Here is a 21930-nt window from a genome sequence, read left to right as displayed (position 1 = left end):
CTTGGGATGAAGGGTTTGCTATCTGCTCTCTCCAGCCCAGTCATGATTTTGAAAACTTCAATCTCCTCTTAGCCTTCTGTCCAAGGAGAACAATTTGAAACTTCCTAATCTCTTTGATTGAAGTTTGTCATCCCAGCAACCATTCTTGTAAGCCTCTCAATGTGTTTGTAATCTTCCTTCATGTAATGCCCAGAACGATCAACGATACTCCAGCCGAGGTGAAATCCACAACTTGGACAGGGATAGGGCATAAATGGGATTGGATTGCTTCACATTTGATCACGGCTGCACTGGGATTTCAGTGGGTCCACTTTCATTTGTCCATTGTCCTGTACTCCATACAGTAATGGTCTTTTACAGAGAATTGGCAAGGTCTCAAATGTAATCAGGACTGTCGACACCTGGCTAACATACCTTATATAATAATGGTTCATGTAAGAAATGTGTCTCTCTTTACTTGTGACTGTAGAAGAGTTCTCTTGATATATACAGGTCGTTCTGCTATAACGCGTGTTTTTGTTTAATGCAATTAGGCTACATGATTAACGAATTGGGGACATTGTTTCTCAAGTGCAAAGTTTTAAGACTTGTATTGGTTATAATGCAATTCAGGCCCTATTACTTTAAGTGGTGCTGCTATTACACGATTTTCTTATAACACGTGGTTGCACGAGAACAGAACTGCCATGTTGGAGCAGAACTGTGTAGTTTCAGATTATACTAAAATGATCCCAAAGTGGGTTAGTCTGCTCTCTGTTGGAAATGTTGAAAATGGCCCTGCTTTCTTGGACAGAAATAAAATCAAAGGTTTTATGATCTTGCTTTACAATGCACAATACTGTGCTGAAGATAGGATTGCTTTTAGTTTTTAGGGCCCTGCAGATGGACAGCTTCCTCTAGAGGTAGAAATCTGTTAAAATAATGAATTAATACTGACTTCAAGAACTTGTGTAGACTTCTCCCAGAATCAGGAAAAATATAAAGGAGTGTGTGGATTGGGCTTTGTGTTGAGCATCATATGGTTGCACCCTGATTCCAGCACACACCCCAACCCTGCACCTTGCAACCTTAAGCGCCAACTAATGCATGAAGTCTTTTAATGTAGGGAGGCTGATGTGCTGCAGCTAGCACATGGTTCTGGCTAATCAGGAAACTTGCCTAATCTTGCCTCCTGTTATAAATGTGTCAGAGTGGCTAATCAACCTATTTGCCTTTTATTTAGTCATCAAACATGGGCATATCTGGATGGACCAACATTTATTGCCAACTGGGTGCAGTTTAGAAGGTATTGGTGAGCTGTCTTTTTGAACTGCTGCAGTCCATGTGATGACCACACTTTACATCATCATGCAGTCCTAGGTTATGATTCAAACCCAGAGAAGCTGGCTCCAAGGCAGAGACATCACCCGTTGCACCATGAGATTTCCTACACCCCCTGTTGGGACTCAGTGGCAACAAATGATCTTTTGACTAGATTGCAAATAAACCTGATATCCTGAATCAAATTGTATTACAACATGAATCTGTGCCTTCAGGAAAGGAGGGAGAAAGTTGTGTTGAGTAGTCTGAATTAATCTTTGTGTATTGCCATTGGCTAGACTGGAGATGACTTGCGCCAAGACATGTTAACTCTTCAAATGATACGCATCATGAACAAGATTTGGATTCAGGAAGGTCTGGACATGCGTATGATATTCTTCAAGTGCACCTCAACAGGATGGGGGCGAGGTACCTGTAAAATTTAGAGTCACTCCTTGAATAGCAATATGTATGAGAATATACTCGTGTTCTGAAATAATCGTGAAAGTTGAGGAAGTTTACCGGACTTCTTGTGACTTTCCTCCATCAAATGGATTTTGATGTTTATTGCTTCTTATAGATACTAGCAACGTTAAAAAGAAACTGAACCAAAACTGAAATACATAATTTACTGAATGGAAAGTAAAGAAAAATACTAATTCTTTGGAGAGAATTTTAATCTGACCTGACTATGTGGAAACTGATGGACTTCGGTGCAATGCTGGTTTTGCATCCATTCTGATTTTGACCACCTGTGAGTCAGAGAAAGTTGTGTGGGTGTAAAATCAGCATTTCACCAGCACAGCAGCTTAGGCTGAACCTGCTGTCCTGATCCCCATTTCAGTCGTGTCATGTTAAGCTCCTCCTGGAAGTATGTTTCTCAGGTGAAGGAAATCACGTTAAAGCTAATGAAGTTGGACCATCGGCAGTCCACTGTACCTCAATAAAGGGCTAGATTTTGTCACCATCAGCCAGACATCTTTTCAATGGGGAGCACAGCAGATGTGATGATGGTGAACCCATCTCGTTTTTGCTCTTCTAATTGCCAAATTACCAGCTCACTAAGGACAAAACTCATTAACTGAGTTTATTAACAAGTTAGTTAAGCCATTTATAAATATTTCCAAATCAGTTTGTTCAGAGATGTTATGCCATATCTCTGGAACAGCTGGCACTTGATCCCAGGCCTCCAGGCTCAGAGGTAGAGACACTAGCACTACACCACAAGAGACTACTTGCCTCTTTATAAAGCTGCACACACTGTCATGTGGTTGGTGTGGATAGGCAGGTAGGAGTGGAAAAGGCTGCTTCTTTCTCCTTTAATTAAACCATTTTGTGCACATAGGTAACATCTTCACATTAGATATTACCCTCCTCATCCCCACCAAACATCCCCTCCCATTAAGCTTTTATGTCTCCCACCTGATCTCCAAAACCCGTTTTACCTGTCCCTCCCCATCTAAAGCCCGTGGTTTGCCTCAGTCCTGTTGCTATATCCTCTTCACCGTTGGGAGTCCTTGCAGTCCCAGCAGTGTTACTACTGAGCTGTGATGTTGCTGAGACTTCTGGAGTTGCTGGGCACTCTGATTCTTCCCACTGAGTGGCATAGGTTGCATTGTTTGCTCATTTATGTTGCTAGCAGTGTATTATTATTGCAGCTTATTTTATTAAAATCAGTTTTTTGTTACTGATATTTGTAACAAGACTTTTAGCTTAGATTAGATTACTTACAGTGTGGAAACAGGCCCTTCGGCCCAACAAGTCCACACCGACCCGCCGAAGCGCAACCCACCCATACCCCTACATTTACCCCTTTAACCTAACACTACGGGCAATTTAGCATGGCCAATTCACCTGACCCGCACATTTTTTTTGGATTGTGGGAGGAAACCGGAGCACCCGGAGGAAACCCACGCAGACACAGGGAGAACGTGCAAACTCCACACAGTCAGTCGCCTGAGTCGGGAATTGAACCCGGGTCTCTGGCGCTGTGAGGCAGCAGTGCTAACCACTGTGCCGCCCACTTGGGGTGCAAGCAATAGTCTCTCCACCCCCCTCCTCCCCACTCGCTCTCTTGCATTCACTCATATGTGCATACACACACACCCACGCACCCAAGTGACCATACATAAGGCACCGCATGGACAGGGTTCGTCAGCAATTGTTTGATTTTGACCCGAAGGTGGACAACACCAGAGGCAACCACAGTCATTTCTCCCTCTGTCTCTATACCATTCCTGGAGTGTCCATCGAATAGTGATATGGAGTTAGATCCTCAATTGCATGGGCAGCCCTCACCTCTGGTTTAAGGTTGCTTGGCTCAATTGATATTGCTCTGAGTCAGAAAATTATTGGTTCAAACCCCACTCCAGAGCTTTGAGCACTGTCACTTCAGCAGAGTGTTGAGGGAGTTTTGGAGGTGCCATCTTTCAAATAATTTAGGATGGTTAAGTTGGAAGCAAAACAAATGATCCCATGATCTATGATCTATGACCTGGGAAATATGCATCAACCAACATCAATAATGTACATACACGTTATTATCTCTTTGCTGTTTCTGGGCCCTTGCTGCATGTGATTTAGTTTGACACATTGCAGCAATGGTTATATTAAAAGTTCTCCATGTGCTGAAAAGCAATATATACATCATGCATTTGTGGAAGGAGCCATTTAAATGCAAATCTATTTTCTTCTTTCAGTTTTTCTAACTCTGTTGTCCCTCCAAATGGGCATCTAAGTCAGCACAGAACTGTAATTAAACCTGGAAACAGTTGGTCTGTATGATTCATTGGGCATGGGTCCATCCTCCCATTTTTTTTGGGATGAGGAATAGCTGGATATAGATATAGACGCAGGCCAAGCAGGAAGGCTGTCGTGGAATAAAAATATAACTGACGCATGATCCATGAAAGTGTTGCAATATACTGATTTAAATCCATTATTTTTGGATTTTAGCTAGTTAATGATTAATTGTCTCAGCTGTTGTTTCAATGGTTTATGGTAACTTGTGTGTGGTGCCTCATCCACTCAACCACCGCTTGATACTTTTCAGGAATGGTAGAGATGATTCCGAATGCAGAGACCTTGAGGAAAATCCAAGTGGAGCACGGGGTAACAGGGTCTTTCAAAGACCATCCACTGGCAGAATGGTTACAGAAGCATAACCCAAATGAGGACGAATATGAAAAGGTGAAGAAAAGCAGACAGTTTCATGTTCTTCCTTTGGATCCGTTCCCATTTCCTTTTGGGATATGGTGAAGAAGTGAACTGCTGTGTGTGACCTCATAAGCAACTGTAAGGGGGAGAACTGTGTAATACAAAGGGTTAGACACAGACCTTTGAGCTCTAAGTAGCTAAATAGGTAAAAACAATGACTGCAGATGCTGGAAACCAGATTCTGGATCAGTGGTGCTGGAAGAGCACAGCAGTTCAGGCAGCATCCAAGGAGCTTCGAAATCGACGTTTCAGGCTAAAGCCCTTCATCAGGAATAAAGGCAGTGAGCCTGGAGCGTGGAGAGATAAGCTCGAGGGGGGTGGGGGTGGGGAGAAAGTAGCATGGAGTACAATGGGTGAGTGGGGGAGGGGATGAAGGTGATAGGTTAGGTCCGAGGCGGAAGATGAGGCGTTCTTCCTCCAGGTGTCTGGTGGTGAGGGAGCAGCGGTGAAGGAGGCCCAGGACCTCCATGTCCTCGGCAGAGTGGGAGGGGGAGTTGAAATGTTGGGCCACGGGGCGGTGTGGTTGATTGGTCCGGGTGTCCCGGAGATGTTCCCTAAAGCGCTCTGCGAGGAGGCGCCCAGTCTCTCCAATGTAGAGGAGAGCGCATCGGGAGCAACGGATACAATAAATGATATTCGTGGATGTGCTAAATCCAACCCAACTTAACGAGAATAGAAATCTCCTTTTTCTACTGCCTTTAGAGTACTTGAAACAAGTGATTGTCAACTCAGTTCCTCAATGCTCCAACATAAAACTGTCCTTATTTAGCATTGCTACTCTGTCACAGCAATGGTGAAAGGAAATGAAAAATCCACATTAATTATACCCTTCCAAGTCTGGGATACACCTACATTATTGAAGCATAAAGGAAATTCTACTCTGCAACTGGCCAACTATTCTATAACTGGCTTTGCAGTACTTAATCATTAAGACACTGTTGTGAAATGAACAGAGTCCTATTCTCCTTAATGCTGCATACTAATGGTCAGAAGAAAAGAGCTTATAACTCTCTCACCAACTTTCACTCCATTCCTGTGGAAAAGCACTTTACGCACTGCTGCATTAAGAGTAGATAAAGGATTGCAGATATCCCTGGAACTCCATTTCCAATCTGGCGATGTCAAATATATCATTGGTCACTTCTGTTGTTCCTAAACTGGACAGATCCAGACATCCCATAACTGTGGGACTATGCAAACTAGGTTCTTTTTTGGTGTGAAAGCACTGCATCTCCAACCAGATTATATGATGTCCTGTCTTGATTCTGTTTCAGTATAGCGTTACAGTCCTAGTTATGAGAATACTAGACAAGCCAGAAATTTATTAGGATCTGGTTTCATAGACTAGTGTCATTTAAAGATTGTAATGCTTGGAAATAAAAACAAGGGTTTAAAAAAAATGGAGAAAAACCTCAGGCTAATGTTCTGGAGGCATGGGTTCAAATCCTGCCATGGCAATGGGATAGGCAATGCCCTAATGTTATTATTACTGGGCTATTAATCCAGACGTCAAGATAATATTCTGTGGATCTGGGTTTGAATCCCGCCATGGCAAATGATGGAATTTGAATTCAGTTTGTAAAGAAATCTGGAATTGATGAATCCATTGTTGATTGTTGGGAAAAACCCATCTGGTTCACTAATGTCCTTTAAGGAAACAAACTGCCATTCTTACCTCATCTGGCCTACATGTGACTCCCAGACCTACAGCAATATGGTTGACTCTCAACTGCCCTCTGGGCAATTAGAGATGGGTAATAAATGTTGGCCAAGCCAGTGACCCCCCTCATCCTGTGAATGAATTAATTTATTAAAAACTGGAATTAAAAGCTAACCCACTGGTGGCCATGTAACCACTGTTGATTGTTGTAAAACCCATCTGGTTTATTTATGACCCTTGAAGGAAATCTGCCATTCTCATCTGGTCTGACTTACATGTGACTTCACACCCACAGCAATGTGGTTGACTTGTAACTGCCCTCTGGGAAATTAGAGATGGGCAGTGAATGCTAGCCTACCCAGAGATGCCCACATCTCATAAAACCAAGGTAGTTCCTCTGTATTCCAGACTGACCACACAGGTCACAGCTTTCGTCTATGGTATAACTAATCAACCGATAGATGAGCTGACGCATTGACTTCTGCCTGCAGGAGTGGATGCCATACATGGACCTTGGAGATCCGCACAGTGGGGAAAATACATTAGAGGGAACATTGTGTGCAACCCTTAGGAAAACAACTTGCTTGTCAAAGTGTAGTCCTTGCTGGCAATCGCTTTACCTTTCTCAAAAAATATAGGGGTTTCATTAAACGCAGCAAGCTGATGGCAGCTTCCAGGACAGCTTTCCTTTCATTTCTCAATTAGTTATGATTTTCAAATCAAAAACCACTAGTACCGTTCACAGCATAGGCCCACCTCAAAAATTTTCTCCATAGCAATCTCAGGGATTTCTTGCTTCTATAAAGTCTCAAGGATGGGCCAAGCTTTGTTTGAAAGCACACAAAGGCATAATAAACAAGCCAAAAAAATTTTTTTTTCAAAATAAAAACTGAAAGAATTGTGGATACAGTAAATCAACAAAAACAAATCCATTCTGATGAAGGATCACTCAACCCAAAGCATTAACTCTGATTTCTCTCCACAGATCTGTCAGACCTGCTGAACTTTTCCAGCAATTTCTGTTTTTGTATAAACTGTTTTCAGTTCACCTTAAACTGAGAACCAGACTGTACATTTTTAACCCTTAATATCATCCATTATACAGTTAGTTACGACCACCACAATAAGTCAAATGTCCTCTTTCTAGCTTGTATGAAAGCATGCATTGTAGAAATATCAGTTAACTGTCCCTGGCTTTAGACAATGCCAAGTTAAAGGTACTGGAAAAGGTATTGTGGAATTTGTGTTAGTGTTAACTGGCATACTTCTGGTGCTGGCTTGTCAGTACTCTCCCATGCCCATTCTTATTTGTGATGTATTGGGTGATGTATTTCTTCTCATCCTTTTCATCCTGTTGATGGTGAAACTGCTAAAGCTTCATTGCTTCATTTTTCTCCAGGGCTGTTTCTCCCCCCCCACCCCCACCCATACAGCTGCCCCAAATAAATTTAAAAGAAAACTATTGAGATACTTGAAGAGATCATCAGATGCTCTCATAGAGGAAACAATTGATCAGTCTGCTCAAAAGATGTTCGATTATTGGCATCCATTCTGTGTGATGGGTGAAAGTGAGGATTGCATTTGTTGGAGATCAGAATTGAAGTGTGTGGTGCTGGAAAAGCACAGCCAGTCAGGCAGCATCTGAGGAGCAGGACAGTCAATGTTTTGAGCCTAAGCTTCTCATCAGGAATGAAGGGGTGGCCGAAGGGGGCTGAGAGATAAATGGCAGAGGGGTGGGCCTGCGGAGACAATAGCTGGGAATGCAATTGGTAGATGAAGGTGAAGGTGATAGGTCGGAGAGGAGGGTGGAGGATCCACTATGTGACTTTTGGTTGCAAGTACAGGACCATCGTTTGCTCTAGACATGTCACAGATCGTAAGCTGCAAGGATTGGAACAAAAAAGACTTAAAGTTCTACCTGAGAGATTTTTCGATGATAGCTCACTTACATTTTCCTTCTGTTTTCTAGGCTGTGGAAAATTTCATTTATTCTTGTGCAGGCTGCTGTGTTGCCACCTATGTCCTGGGCATATGTGACAGACATAATGACAATATTATGCTGAAGACCAGTGGCCATATGTTCCATATTGATTTTGGAAAATTCCTTGGTCATGCTCAAATGCTAGGCAATTTTAAGAGGTGAGCACATGAATAATTTCCTACATTGATTCAAACCATAGTCATGGACTGTTAAGTACATTAACAATTTAGATTTCCAGTGCAAACTTTAAGACTGAATGCATCATTTAATGCTTGATAGGAAATTGGGAATTGCATTTTAATGTTTTCGTCTTCTACTTCTACAGAGATCGAGCTCCGTTTGTCTTTACTTCTGACATGGCATATGTTATTAACGGAGGTGACAAACCCTCCAGCAGGTTCCATGACTTCGTTGACCTGTGCTGTCAAGCTTACAATCTCATTCGCAAGCACACAGATCTTTTCCTCAATCTTCTGGGACTGGTAAGCTAATGTGCATCACTAATGCATTGACTTTATTTGGGAAACTACTGCATTTTAACTTCAAGTCAACTCAATAGCTTCAATATCTGTCAGCCTCCTTTGACCTAATCATTGGATCCCTCTTCTTCATGCAGATGCTATCCTGTGGAATTCCAGAGCTGTCTGATGTCCAAGACTTGAGATATGTTTATGATGCTCTTCGACCTCAGGAGACAGATACCCATGCTACCACTTACTTCACAAGGTATGATTTCCAAAACAACAAAACTGTGACAGGCAGTTGTGGTTTTTGAAAATGTATTCATTTAAGAAGGTATAGGCATCCCTGGAAAGGCCAACATTATTGTTCTAAATTATTCTTGAGACGGTGGTGGGGAACCATAGTCTTGAACTGCTAGCATTCCATATGGTGAAGGTAACACAGATTTTGACCCAGCAACAGTGAAAGAGTGACAGTATATTTGCAGATCAGGATAGTGAGATTTGGAGTAGAACTTTGAGGTGATCTTCCCATCTGCCTGCCTCTACATTGCACGGTTGGTAGTAGTTGTAGATTTTGGGAAGTTGTGTTGACAAGTTGTGGCATTGCATTTTGTTATTGAAGCACAGAGCAACCATATCGCTTCAGTTCTGAAGAGGTGTTGCTCATGGTTGGTGGGAAGCTACTCAAGCAAGCTTTCTTGTCTGCATGGTATCACCTGTGTGTTCTAGGAGTTGCACTCATTCAGGCAACTGTGGAATATTCTATCATACCCTTAGTTAGTCCTTGTGGATCATGGAAAAGCTTAGGGGAGTCAATAGGTGAATCACTCATTACAGAATATGCAGCTTCTATCCTGCTCTTGTAGTTAATTTTCATGTGGCTGGCCCAGTTCAGTTTTAAAATCAATGGTGCTCCCCCTCCCCAAATCTATATTGGCTGTGGGGCGATTGACGATGGTAATGCCATTGCGTATATCAGGGAAGGTATTTTAGACTCTTGGTGTAGTGGTCATGATGTTACTGAGGTGTATATTCTGTCATCACTACCAACTTCTCTGCTGTTGGTATTGGTAGGATGTGGCCTGAATGATGTCGAGCAACTGACTTTAGGGAATATATAAAAGCCACGGATAACAGAGGTTCTAAACTAATACCAAGGATGAGTTGCTTCATGTGTGAAAAGACAATGGATGACTCTTCATTGGAGCAAAGAAAATTGAGAAATGACCTAAATAGAAGGAATAAAACTGTTGCAGTCGTTATGACTTCGTAAATAAAAGATATGGCATAAACGTGATTACCAGAACGATAAGGGGAAGGATTAAGACAATTTATTTTAAGAGCATTACTGATACATGGAACCAAAAATGGATGCAGAGACCACATATGTGGCCATTGCTAAAATTGCGTCCAGTGTCCATGATGCTTTTGGCAAAAACTGATGTGTTCGAGGAAACCTAAATAAATGCATGAGTGGGAAAAAGTATGAAGTTGTATTGATTAGATGAGGCTTATGTGGAGTATGGACACCAACATCGACAAGTTAGACTAAATGGCTTGTTTCTGTGCTGTGAATTTTATGCAACTCAATTGAAATTTTGCCTCATTTACAGGCTAATTGAATCCAGTCTGGGCAGTGTGGCAACCAAACTCAACTTCTTCCTTCACAATTTGGCCCAAATGAAGTTTTCTGGTATTGATGACCATCCAACACTCTCCTATGCTCCTAAAACATACACAATAAAGACTGATGGGAAAATCAAGGAAGTGTTTGTGTGTCGTCATCAGAAAATATTCAACCCTAATAAAGGATATGTAAGTGAATTTTCTGTACCTGTTTCTGTTTTACCCACTCTTTTATGCAACCATTTATGTACATAGAATTAGCTTTGATCTGCCACCCACTGTGATTGCAAATATTATGAACAATATGTGGAGACCTCATATTGAGAAAGGCAAAACTGTTGCTTCTTCAATTAAACTTGACAACATGTGTTAAGTGGTAAGAGCGTGAGTAGTTTACTCTGTTCCTCAAGCCAGTCCCACCATTCAAGTAGATTGTGACCAATTGTAGCTTAACTCTTTGACAGCCTTTTGTTAGGCAAGGATATTAATCTAAATTTTGCCACTTTTTGTTGACTCCCCACCCCAAATTCAACAGCTTTATGGGGGGAGAGATTTGCAGATTTCCCGCACTCTTGGTGTGAAGAGTGACATCACTCTAGAATCGCCCAATTCTACTTGAATGAATGACTTTATTGTCACATATATCTAGGGAGATACAGTGAAAAGAGTTTTGTTGCCACAATCTGGCACTATTTTAAGTTCCAAAAGAATAAAATGAAATAAGAGTTCATGTTCATCACATAGTGTCCCAAACAATGTTTCTGAGTTTCTGCAATGCCTCTACAAGGTTGGCCTCAAGGAGCCTCCGCTTCAGGTACAGCAACGACAACGCCAGTACTCCAGAAGATCCTGGCTCCTCATGTTGCTGCTGTCTCACCGACACTGCCGAGAGTCCCCACTCGAGGCCTACCAAAGTCAGATGTCCCCACGTCGACACCGCTGCAATTGATGCCAAAATTCCCTGCTCCAGGCCTACTGAAGCCAAGGGTCTCTGCTCCAGGCACTGCTGCCACTGCAGCTGCCACTTGCTGCCACGTGTGCAGGCTCCAGGCCTACTGCAGCCAGGAGTCCTGTTGCAGGTACTGCGATGTCAGGAAGATGAAGAGAAGTAACAAGAAGAGAGAGTGTAAAGGATGTAGCTGCCTTGGAGTGAGCAGGCTCAGTAGCCTGAAAACTATCAACCATGCCAGCACCGCCATCATTGATGTTTAAGTTCCTGTGTTTTGCTATGGGTTATCCCAGCAGAAAAAGTAGTCCTTGCCATCTATCATATCAAATCCTTTAATTATCTTGGCCAGCACAATAGAGAAATGTTCATATTACAGAGGAGAAGTGCTGGATGTCTTTAAACACATAAAAGTGGATAAATCCCTGATCAGGTGTACCCTAGAACTCTGTGGGAAGCTAGGGAAGTGATTGGGCCCCTTGCTGAGAGATTTATATCATTGATAGTCACATGTGAAGTGCAGGAAGACTGGAAGTTGGCTAACGTAGTGCCACTGTTTAAGAAGGGTGGTAAGAACAAGCCAGAGAACTATAGACCAGTGAGCCTGATGTCGGTGATAGGCAAGTTGTTGGAGTGAATCCTGAGGGACAGGATGTACGTGTGTTTGGAAAGGCAAGGACTGATTCGGGATAGCCAATGTGACTTTGTACATGCGAAATCATGTCTCTCAAGCTTGATTGAGTTTTTTGATGAAGAAACAAAGAGGATTGATGAGGGCAGAGCAGTAGATGTGATCTATATGGATTTCAGCAAGGTGTTTGGCAAGGTTCCCCATGGGAGACTGGTTAGCAAGGTTAGATCTCAAAGAATACAGGGAGAACTAGAAATGGCTGAAAGGTAGAAGACAGAGGTGGGTGGTGGAGAGTCGTTTTTTCAGACTGGAGGCCTGTGACCAGTGGAGTACCAAAATGATCGGTGCTGGGTCCATTACTTTTCATCATTTATATAAATGATTTGGATGTGAGCAAAGAGGTAAAGTTAGTAAGTTTGCAGATGACACCAAATTAGAGGTGTAGTGGACAGCAAAGAAGATTACCTCCGATTGCAACAGGATCTTGATCAGGTGGGCCAATGGGCTGAGGGGTGGCAGATGGAGTTTAATTTCGATAAATGCGAGGTGCTGCATTTTGGGAAAGCAAATCTTAGCAGGACTTGTACACTTAATGGTAAGGTCCTAGGGAGTGTTGCTGAACAAAGAGACCTTGGAGTGCAGGTTCATAGCTCCTTGAAAGTGGAGTCACAGGTAGATAAGATAGTGAAGAAGGCGTTTGGTATGCTTTCCTGTATTGGCCAGTGTATTGAGTACAGGAGTTAGGAGGTCATGTTGCGGCTATACAGGACATTGGTTAGACCACTGTTGGAATATTGCGTGCAATTCTGGTCTCCTTCCTATCGGAAAGATGTTGTGAAACTTGGAAAGGTTCAAAAAAGAGTTACAAGGATGTTGCCAGGGTTGGAGGATTTGAGCTAGGAGAGGTTGAAAAGGCTGGGACTGTTTTCCCTGGAGTGTCGGAGGCTGAGGGGTGACCTTGTAGAGGTTTGCAAAATTATGAGGGGCATAGATATGATAAATAGACAAAGTCTCTTCCCTGGAATGGGGACATCCGGAACTACAGGGCATAGGTTTAGGGTGAGAGAAGAAAGATATAAAAGGGACCTGAGGGGCAACTTTTTCACGCAGAGGGTGGTACGTGTATAGAATGAGCTGCCAAAGGAAGTGATGGAGGTTGGTACAGTTGGTGCAATTGCAACATTTAAGAGGCACTTGGATGGGTATATGAATAGGAAGGGTTTGGAGGGATATGGGCCGGGTGCTGGCAGGTGAGACTAGATCGGATTTGGATACCTGGTCGGCATGGACGGGTTGGACCGAAGCGTCTGTTTCCATGCTGTACATCGCTATGACTCTGAGATCATTCTTTAGACTTAGTATTCAAGGGAATACAAGGTTTAATACTGTATACACCCTGTGCTTGTGTTTTTAATGCTTTTATGCCCTGGTATCATTTTGGTCAATCTGTGCTATATAAAATATTGTTACTGATGTGCAGAACCCAGAAGTGACTGTAGTGCTCTAAATGATGTCTTATCAAACTTTTCTCTAACCGTGACCTTATTTTGTACTTTGGAACCTTTTGAGATCAACAGCAACACTCTGTTATACTTGCTTTTAAATGTTCCTTGCCCTTCAGAGATTTCTGTGCTTGGTTCCCTAAATCTTTGTTAATCCACACTTCCCACCTTCTCACCATTTGGAAAATACTCAGAACTATCTTCCTTCAGTCCATGGTAAATGACTTCTCTTTGAACTCCATCTGCCAAGATGTGTTCACTCGTATTCCTTTTGAAACCTTTGCTCCCATTTACACTAGTTATTTAGCACCTAACTTGCAGTTACCAACAGGTTTAGTATTTGACTGCTTCTTAACAACTAAATGTATGAAATGAAGTTGGCCATTCAATCCTTCACACATGTTTCACCAAACAAATTTGTGCCTGACCTGGTTTGGATGAAACTCGCAATATCATGAACAGAACCCCTTGACCCCCCCTTGTCAATCTGTCTAACTCAGTTTTGAATATATTCAACAACCCAGCCTCCTCCCCTCGCTAAGGAGCAGAATTTGAAACACTAACAACCTTCTAAGAGAAGGTTAAGCAAGACACCCCTTGAAACTGTGTCTCCTGTTCCAGATTTCCTAATCTGGTGGGGAGCATCCTCTGCATCTACCCTGTCAAATCCCCTGAGAATCTCATATGTCTTGATAAGATCACATCTCATTTTTCTAAACTCTAGTGGATAAAGGTCCAAACTATTCATATTTTCCTCATAGGATAAGCCCTTTATCTCATTTATCAACTTAGTGAACCTTATGTGAACTTCATCCTTCTTTAGTAAGGTGACCAAAACTACACTATAACCAAAACTCCACTCAGTACTTGAGACAAGGTTTCACCACTATACTGTACAGTATAAAAAGATTTCCTTATGTTTATCGTCCATTCCCTCCTTCTGTTTAATTTCGAAATAATATAAAATGTCTAAGTATTTTTCCCTGGGAACACCATAAATGAAAACCTACCACTTGTAGTAGATTGTACTATCCCACCTCACTGCCTTCTGTCCAGTCAATGCGAATCCCTTTACACTTATATAAGATGTGTGAGCAGAACTCGCAACCACCTTTTTCTGTCTACAGTCTGAATCACTGGCATCAGTTTGCCTTGGTGAGATTGTCAGCATTCAAAACTGATTAGATCTAGCTTGTTATGAAGGCTACATCAATTGTTGAAGGCTGATTTTTGCAAACTCGTTGAACATGGGAAAGGAGAAAAGTTGTAAAATGGTATGACTGAATCCATTCTGAATATCTTAAAATCTACTTAAAATATCAAAATTAATAACTGTGACAGAAAAGGCTTCTGTTAACACAATTATTCTCTTGTTGCTACTACCACTTGTTCAGTTTTCAACTATATTTTAACCTCTAGACTTGGAATTTAGACTTGGCATCTATCTAGGAATTAATTCTCATTCATCGCAATTTTCCATTGGAAAGTATACGAATGACTCTTCGTTCCAAAGTTTTGATTTTCAGACTGTAAGGATATTTCTTAGTTCCCGTGTGGATTGATTTACTTGTTTTTGTTTGGCAAGTATTTATACCATCTGTTCTTCGTTGCTCCTGAGCATTTTTCTTCACTTGCAAAAGAAATTGAAATTGTGCTGACAGGAGAAGTTGCTAATATTTCACATGTTTTCTTAATGCATTTTGCTATGACTAAAAACTAATTGTTTGCCCTATCAATTCAGCACAGGCATAAGGCTGTGACAACAAAAACAGAAATTGCTGGAAAATCTCAGCAAATCTCTCAGCATCTGTAGAGAGAAATCAGAGTTGATGTTTCAGGTCTACTGACCCTTCTTTATAACAATACTACCATTGATTCAAAGGAGAGCTGAGTCTCCTTTAGAATGCTGCTTTTATGTCACAAACGCAGGTTTCGAAGTGTTGGAGGAAAAGCTGTTAACTCTGTCCATATTCCATAATCCACAGGCTTATGTTGTGAAAGTTGAACGAGAGGGACAGCATGATACTGCGTTCATACTGAGGACCTTTGAAGAATTTAATGAGCTGCACAATAAGCTCCGGCTACTTTTCCCCTCATCCAAATTGCCAAGGTAGGACATTCGAAGGATCCTTAGGGGTGTTGTGAAAAATGTCTGTCATTCACTTCTGGACATTTCGCTGTTCTAAGTCATTCTCGGAGAAGTGAAAAAGGTAGAATTAAATATTAGAGCTTACATCTAATTTGGATAAAAATATTGTTGTATGCATGCACAGGAATTAAAAATCTGACAACATCTTCAGTTGTAACACACTTTAATAAGGTCTCAAAACGTTTGTGAAAAAGCAGGTTTTGTTTTGAAGTGCAGCAGTTGTTATCTCCTGAGATCCAGAACTGAATAATGTTTAATGGATAGGAAATACTAGGAATATATAACACCTACAAAAAAAAACAAGTTTTTTATTTCTTAACAAATGCAATTTTGGAATTAGTATGCTTCAAGCTTCAATTTTGGAATTAGCATGCTGCTTATGAAAAGATAAGTGTTTTTTTTCTCTTTGCCCTTGTGAAACCAGGACATTGACTCACCAAATGTGTTTCTGCCTGTAGCTTCCCAAGCAGATTTGTGCTTGGCCGAGGAGAGGCGATGGCTGAGAGGCGCAAAGAGGAGCTGGATAGCTATATCTGGCACTTAATCCACTCCCCTCCTGAGGTAGCCGAGGTGAGATTGTGTCTTCCAATCAGCAAATGGCAGGAACAAACATGTGGCTATTAACTTATGTTTGCGACTGTAAATATTTGTGTGTACATAGTGGTATCTGATATGTTGGAGCGTGAAGGTGGTGGATGATGGATTGAGGGAAGCAGTCATTGGAACAAAACCAAGGGAGAACTGAGATACAGGATGTTCAAGCAGGCTACGTAGGGAAGATAGGGCATCAACCTGGATGGGGAGAGGACAAGGAGGAAGGTAAAGAAGGAATAGATGGATAATGAGCAGGTTCAAGAGGGTTCGGAGATTACTGGGTGCGGGGTTGGGAAGGTGAACTTTGGTAAGAGATTGGAAATAATTTGAGGGAGGCCTTTGTGGTTAGCACTGCTGCTTCACAGTGGCAGAGACCCAGGTTTGATTCCAGTCTCGGCAACTGTCTGTGTGGAGTTTGCAAATTCTCCCATGATTTCCTCCAGATTCTCTGGTTTCCTCCCACAGTGCAAAGATGTGCACATGAGGTGGATTGGCCATGCTAAGTTGCCTATAGTGTCCAGGAATGTGCGGACTATATGGATTAGCCGTGGAAAATGCAGGGTTACAGGGTAGGATAGGGGGGAGAATCTGGGTGGGATGCTCTTCAGAGGGGCAGTGTACACCCGATAGACTGAATGGCCTCTTTGCGCACTCTGGGGATTCTGTGATTCTGTGCGTGGGAGAGAGGATTCAAGTTTTAGGAGATCATCAGAGCAAGGCTGAAAAATCAAAGAAATGGGTTACACTGTTGAATACATGGATGTGAGTGATATAACTGTGGAAAGCAAGGAGGAAAGAGGAAGTATATGCAAGGGTTAGGAAGGCGATCATAAAAATAAGCACACTGCATAATTTGATAATGGTTCATTTTAAGTAAAGATAGTTTACGGACTTAATAAACAATAGGAGCTTGAGTCAACAGAGTGATGAGCTAGTAAAGTTATTTAGGTATAATCAAAGAAAGATTTGCTAGATAGTAAAATTTCTGCCCTTTCATCAAAACTTTAAATGAAAGAAGTCCAGAGTTGCAGGTAGATAGGATAGTGAAGAAGGCGTTTGGTATGCTTTCCTTTATTGGTCAGGGTATTGAGTACAGGAGTTGGGAGGTCATGTTGCGGCTGTACAGGACATTTGGTTAGGCCACTGTTAGAATATTGTGTGCAATTCTGGTCTCCTTCCTATCGGAAAGATGTTGTGAAACTTGAAAGGGTTCAGAAAAGATTTACAAGGATATTGCCAGGGTTGGAGGATTTGAGGTTTAGGGAGAGGCTGAACAGGCTGGGGCTGTTTTTCCCTGGAGAGTTGAAGGCTGAGGGGTGACCTTATAGAGATTTACAAAATCATGAGGGACATGGATAGGGTAAATAGGCAAAGTCTTTTCCCTGGGGTCGGGGAGTCCAGAACAAGAGGGCATAGGTTTGGGATGAGAGGGGAAAAATATAAAAGAGACCTAAGGGGCAACTTTTTCACAAAAGAGGGTGGTACGGGTATGGAATGAGCTGCCAGAGGAAGTGGTGGAGGCTACTACAATTGCAACATTTAAAAGACATCTGGATGCGTATATGAATAGGAAGGGTTATGGAAGGGTGCTGGCAGGTGGAACTAGATTGGGTTTGGGATATCTGGTCGGCATGGACGGGTTGGACCAAAGGGTCTGTTTCCATGCTGTACATCTCTATGACTCTAAGTCAAGGAGAGGCATTAGTTGTTTAAGCTTTCATATTGCTTTCAGGCCTTGTGAATACTTATTATTCACGTGTCACGTTTGCTATAAAGAAATTTAGCGATGTAGTTTCTGCAGTGTCATCTCCAAAGCATCGTCAGATAACATTCATCAGTTCACTTCTCAGAAATCTTCTGACTTAGCTTATTTATCTCTTATGTCAGCATGTTTCAATGTTTACATTTCTAAATGATAAATCTGAGGTTCCCTTGACCTTTTGCTTCAGATTACACTCCACTCCTCCCCACAATAACAGGACTGGTCGGATGGGGAAAACATTAGAAAACTTCTCCGTTTGAATCATATTTCAGTTTCTTTATTCTATGTAGTAGATACTCATTGGATAGTACAGAACTTGATTATTGCTGTATAAGAGATACATTTTGGCAGAAATTTTCATCTTGCAAGCATTTCAGTATGAAGGCAAACAACACTTTATGATGTATGAGAAGAAAGTGCTGATCTACGTTGGTATTTTTGATTGCAAGATGAAAAGCATTGACAAAATGTGTCTGTTTTCAATATTCAATGTAATACCTAATGTACAGATACCTGATATTGGATTCTAAGAGATAAGATGACCAAAGAAAGACTTGTTTATCTGGAGCCTTTTGTAACCTCAGCACATTCCAAAGCCAGTTGCAGCCAAAGTATGATTAAAATGTAATTGCAGGAATTGCAACAGTTACTTTGTGTACAGCAAGCTCCCAAAAACAGGCGTGTGCAAATAGCAAGATAATCTATTTTAATAACATTGGTTGCAGGATAATTATTGAATTGAATTGAATTGAATTTATTATCACGTGCCCTGAGGCACAGTGAAAAGTTTTGGCTTGCGAGCAATACAGGCAGATCATATCATTAAGTAGCATAGATCAGTAAATAATAGGTAAACAGCGGCAAAAACAAAAGCACAGGTACAGGTGAATGCTAAGGGTTTGAGAGTCCATTCAGTATTCTAACAACAGTAAGGAAGAAACTATTTCGAAACCGGCTGGTGCGTGTGTTCAGGCTTCTGTACCTTCTCCCCAATGGTAGAGGTTGTAGAAAGACTTTGCCAGGGTGGGATGGATATTTAAGAATGCTGGCAGCCTTTCCTTGACACAGGCCTGGTAGATGGATTCAATAGATGGGAGATTGGCATTTGTGATTGTCCGGGCCGAGTTCACCACTCTCTGTAACTGTTTCCAATCTTGAATGGTACGGTTGCCATACCAGGTAGTGATACATCCAGACAGAATGCTCTCGATGGCGCACCTAAAAGGTTGGCAAGGGTATTCGCTGTCATGTTAAATTTCCTCAGCTGCCTGAGGAAGAAGAGACGTTGTTGGGCCTTTGTAACCAGTGCGTCCACATGAAGCGTCCAAGAAAGCTTGTTGTAGACGACCACTCCCAGGAGCTTGACACTCTCCATTCGTTCCAGCTCTGTGCTGTTAACGTGTAGGGGGACATGAGTAACATCCCGCCAAAAGTCAATAATGAGTTTCTTGGATTAGCTGTCATTGAGAGCCAGGTTGTTCTCATCACCTCCTGTCTGTAGTGTGTTTCGTCGCCACATGAGATTCAACCGCCTATGGTGGTGTCATCACCTATTGGCCAAGATATGAGCGAGAACTCCACTCTCCCTCCTTTAGAATAGTGTTATAGGATCCTTATCACCCCACTTAGGGGGCAGACAGGGTCTATGTTTAAAATCACTTGCAAGAAATGATGATCATTTACAGGACTGTACTCAATCTGGATGACATTAGTGTCAATTAATTTTTAAAGTGCATGGACAGAAAAAGAAATGCAAGAATTTTATCATGGAAAGGAAGAATAACTGAGGAAAGTACAAAGAAATATAATAATGAAAACTGAAAGCCGCCTAATCGTGTGCGAGGCAAATCTTTCACACACAGAGTGGCGAGTCTTAGATTAGATTAGATTAGATTAGATTAGATTAGATTACTTACAGTGTGGAAACAGGCCCTTCGGCCCAACAAGTCCACACCGACCCGCCGAAGCGTAACCCACCCATACCCCTACATTTACCCCTTACCTAACACTACGGGCAATTTAGCACGGCCAATTCACCTGACCTGCACATCTTTTGGACTGTGGGAGGAAGCCGGAGCACCCGGAGGAAACCCACGCAGACACGGGGAGAACGTGCAAACTCCACACAGTCAGTCGTCTGAGGCAGGAATTGAACCCGGGTCTCTGGCGCTGTGAGGCAGCAGTGCTAGCCACCGTGCCGCCCACACCGAGTCTCTGGAACTCGTTACCAGAGGACATTGTGGAAGCAGACACAATTGCAGCAATCAAGAAACACCTGGACAAATACGTAAATAGGAAGGGAATAGAGTAATACAGATCCTGTAAGTGAAGATAGTTTTAGTATGGAAGGGCAAAATGTGTTGCCGCAAGCTTGGAGGGCCGAAGGACCTGTTCCTGTACTGTATTGTTCTTTGTTATGCTGTGAAGGCCCAGAGAGGGGTGTGGTTAAAACGATGGGGAGGTGTGATTGTTTGTTGTTACCAGGCATGGCAAAGGCTCTGGAGGTTCTATGTGCTTCATTTGGTGGAACTGGAACCTTTGATAATTCCATCTTGTGGTAGAACTGTACCTGAAAGTGAGTAGCTGCTCACCTCTAATGGGAAATACTGTCAGTATGCCATCTAGAGGCAAGACCGGTCTGTAAAATATACATAATTATAGGTTTATTTCTACTTTTGTTTTCGGTATGATATTAGAAATGGTATGCCACATCCCAAGCATCATAAGTGGCAGCAGTGCATACTAGCTACACAATACATGGCAGTAACTCTCAGAAGCTCCTCCAAGTTCACTTTCCAAGCCATAACCTCTACCGCCCAGAAAAACAAAGTCAGCAGATCCATGGAAACACCAACATCTGCAAGATCCCATTCAAGACACTCACCATACTGATTTGGAACTATGTCACTGTTTCTTTATTTTTGCTGGGTCAAAATCCTCGAGCTTCCTCCCTAACAGCACCCTTGATGACCCCACACCATTTAGACTGCAACAGTTCAACAAGCAGCTCACCAGCATCTTCTGCAGTGCAGTTTGGGATGGGCAATAAGTTCTGACCTAGCAAATGGTACTCATCCCATGACCAAATTATAAATACATAAATTAAAACATTCTAAGAATGTTGAGTACTGCTCTATTACAGACTAAAACTAACTATTATTTTCCAGAGCACACAGTTCCCTTAACTCTGGAAACACTAGCATTCTGGCTGGCCCAAGCTTCTGTTTACTTAATGACGCCTAAGCGGAGCAATTCCACTTGAACAGAATTAGATGTTCGCTCTCTGCTTTAGCAGTGCTGATCTTACAAAACTGTACAGTGTTCAGTTTATTGTATGATGTGGAGGTGCTGGTGTTGGACTGGAGCGGACAAAGTTAAAAATCTTACAACACCAGGTTATAGTCCAACAGGTTTGTTTGGAAGTATAGGTTTATTGTAAGCAATGCCATGGGGAGTCTACTCAAATATGTCTGGTATGCTTCAGTCAAAGTTGAGGCATCAGTCAGGGTGTCAGATGTGTTCAAAACAAAGGCATTTTTTGATGTTAAAATTAGTTTAATGACCTAAGCTGTCTGCAGCATTTTTCTCCAAGATTAATTTGAAGGATGTGGCTTATTCGGACTATTATACACATCGTACGCAAACAATGACTTTAAAAGGACAGCTCCCTCTTAACACCTACAATTTATACTTATGCAAATAATACCTGTAGATATCCAGTAAGTACACTAACTCAACGTAGTGGCAACATTACCATAGAGACATTGGACCAAACTTTCTAGTCTTGAAATACTGTGAAAGTCCAGAGATGCAGAACACCTGGGTATTGCCCAGAAAACTTCAGCTTCAAAAGGACAAATCCTCTGTTCCCCACTACTTTCCATCAACTTCTCTGGCTGTGAGTTAGATTTGGGGACATGGGATGAATTCAATAAGTTTAACAGAATATGTACCTCTGAAATGTTAGATTAAAACCTAACATAACTCCTGGGTAACCACATATTCCCATCGGATCCTATGACCACTTACCATAACCATCTCCCTGACCACCCTTACTCATAACAGCATTATAAAATGATATGGCATGGGAGAAGGACGCT

General features: G+C 42.0%; 1 protein-coding gene across 6 annotated transcripts in view; it reads left to right on the top strand.

The window, feature by feature from the left end:
- The window catches only part of pik3c2b (phosphatidylinositol-4-phosphate 3-kinase, catalytic subunit type 2 beta), a 181856-nt gene that overhangs the window by 148429 nt on the left and 11497 nt on the right, over window positions 1-21930 (top strand). For all 6 annotated transcript variants that reach the window (XM_043716446.1, XM_043716445.1, XM_043716443.1 and 3 more), the window contains exons 22-29: window positions 1599-1728; window positions 4352-4488; window positions 8145-8314; window positions 8482-8638; window positions 8773-8882; window positions 10234-10435; window positions 15311-15435; window positions 15933-16044. In XM_043716446.1, the coding sequence (XP_043572381.1) occupies window positions 1599-1728; window positions 4352-4488; window positions 8145-8314; window positions 8482-8638; window positions 8773-8882; window positions 10234-10435; window positions 15311-15435; window positions 15933-16044 (1143 nt within the window). The remainder of the gene's footprint in view (window positions 1-1598; window positions 1729-4351; window positions 4489-8144; window positions 8315-8481; window positions 8639-8772; window positions 8883-10233; window positions 10436-15310; window positions 15436-15932; window positions 16045-21930) is intronic.

This window comes from Chiloscyllium plagiosum, chromosome 26 (assembly GCF_004010195.1).
Source record: "Chiloscyllium plagiosum isolate BGI_BamShark_2017 chromosome 26, ASM401019v2, whole genome shotgun sequence".
NCBI lineage: Eukaryota > Metazoa > Chordata > Chondrichthyes > Orectolobiformes > Hemiscylliidae > Chiloscyllium > Chiloscyllium plagiosum.
The sequence above is the reverse complement of the archived record's forward strand: the minus strand, read 5'-3'. Positions and strand labels throughout refer to the sequence as shown.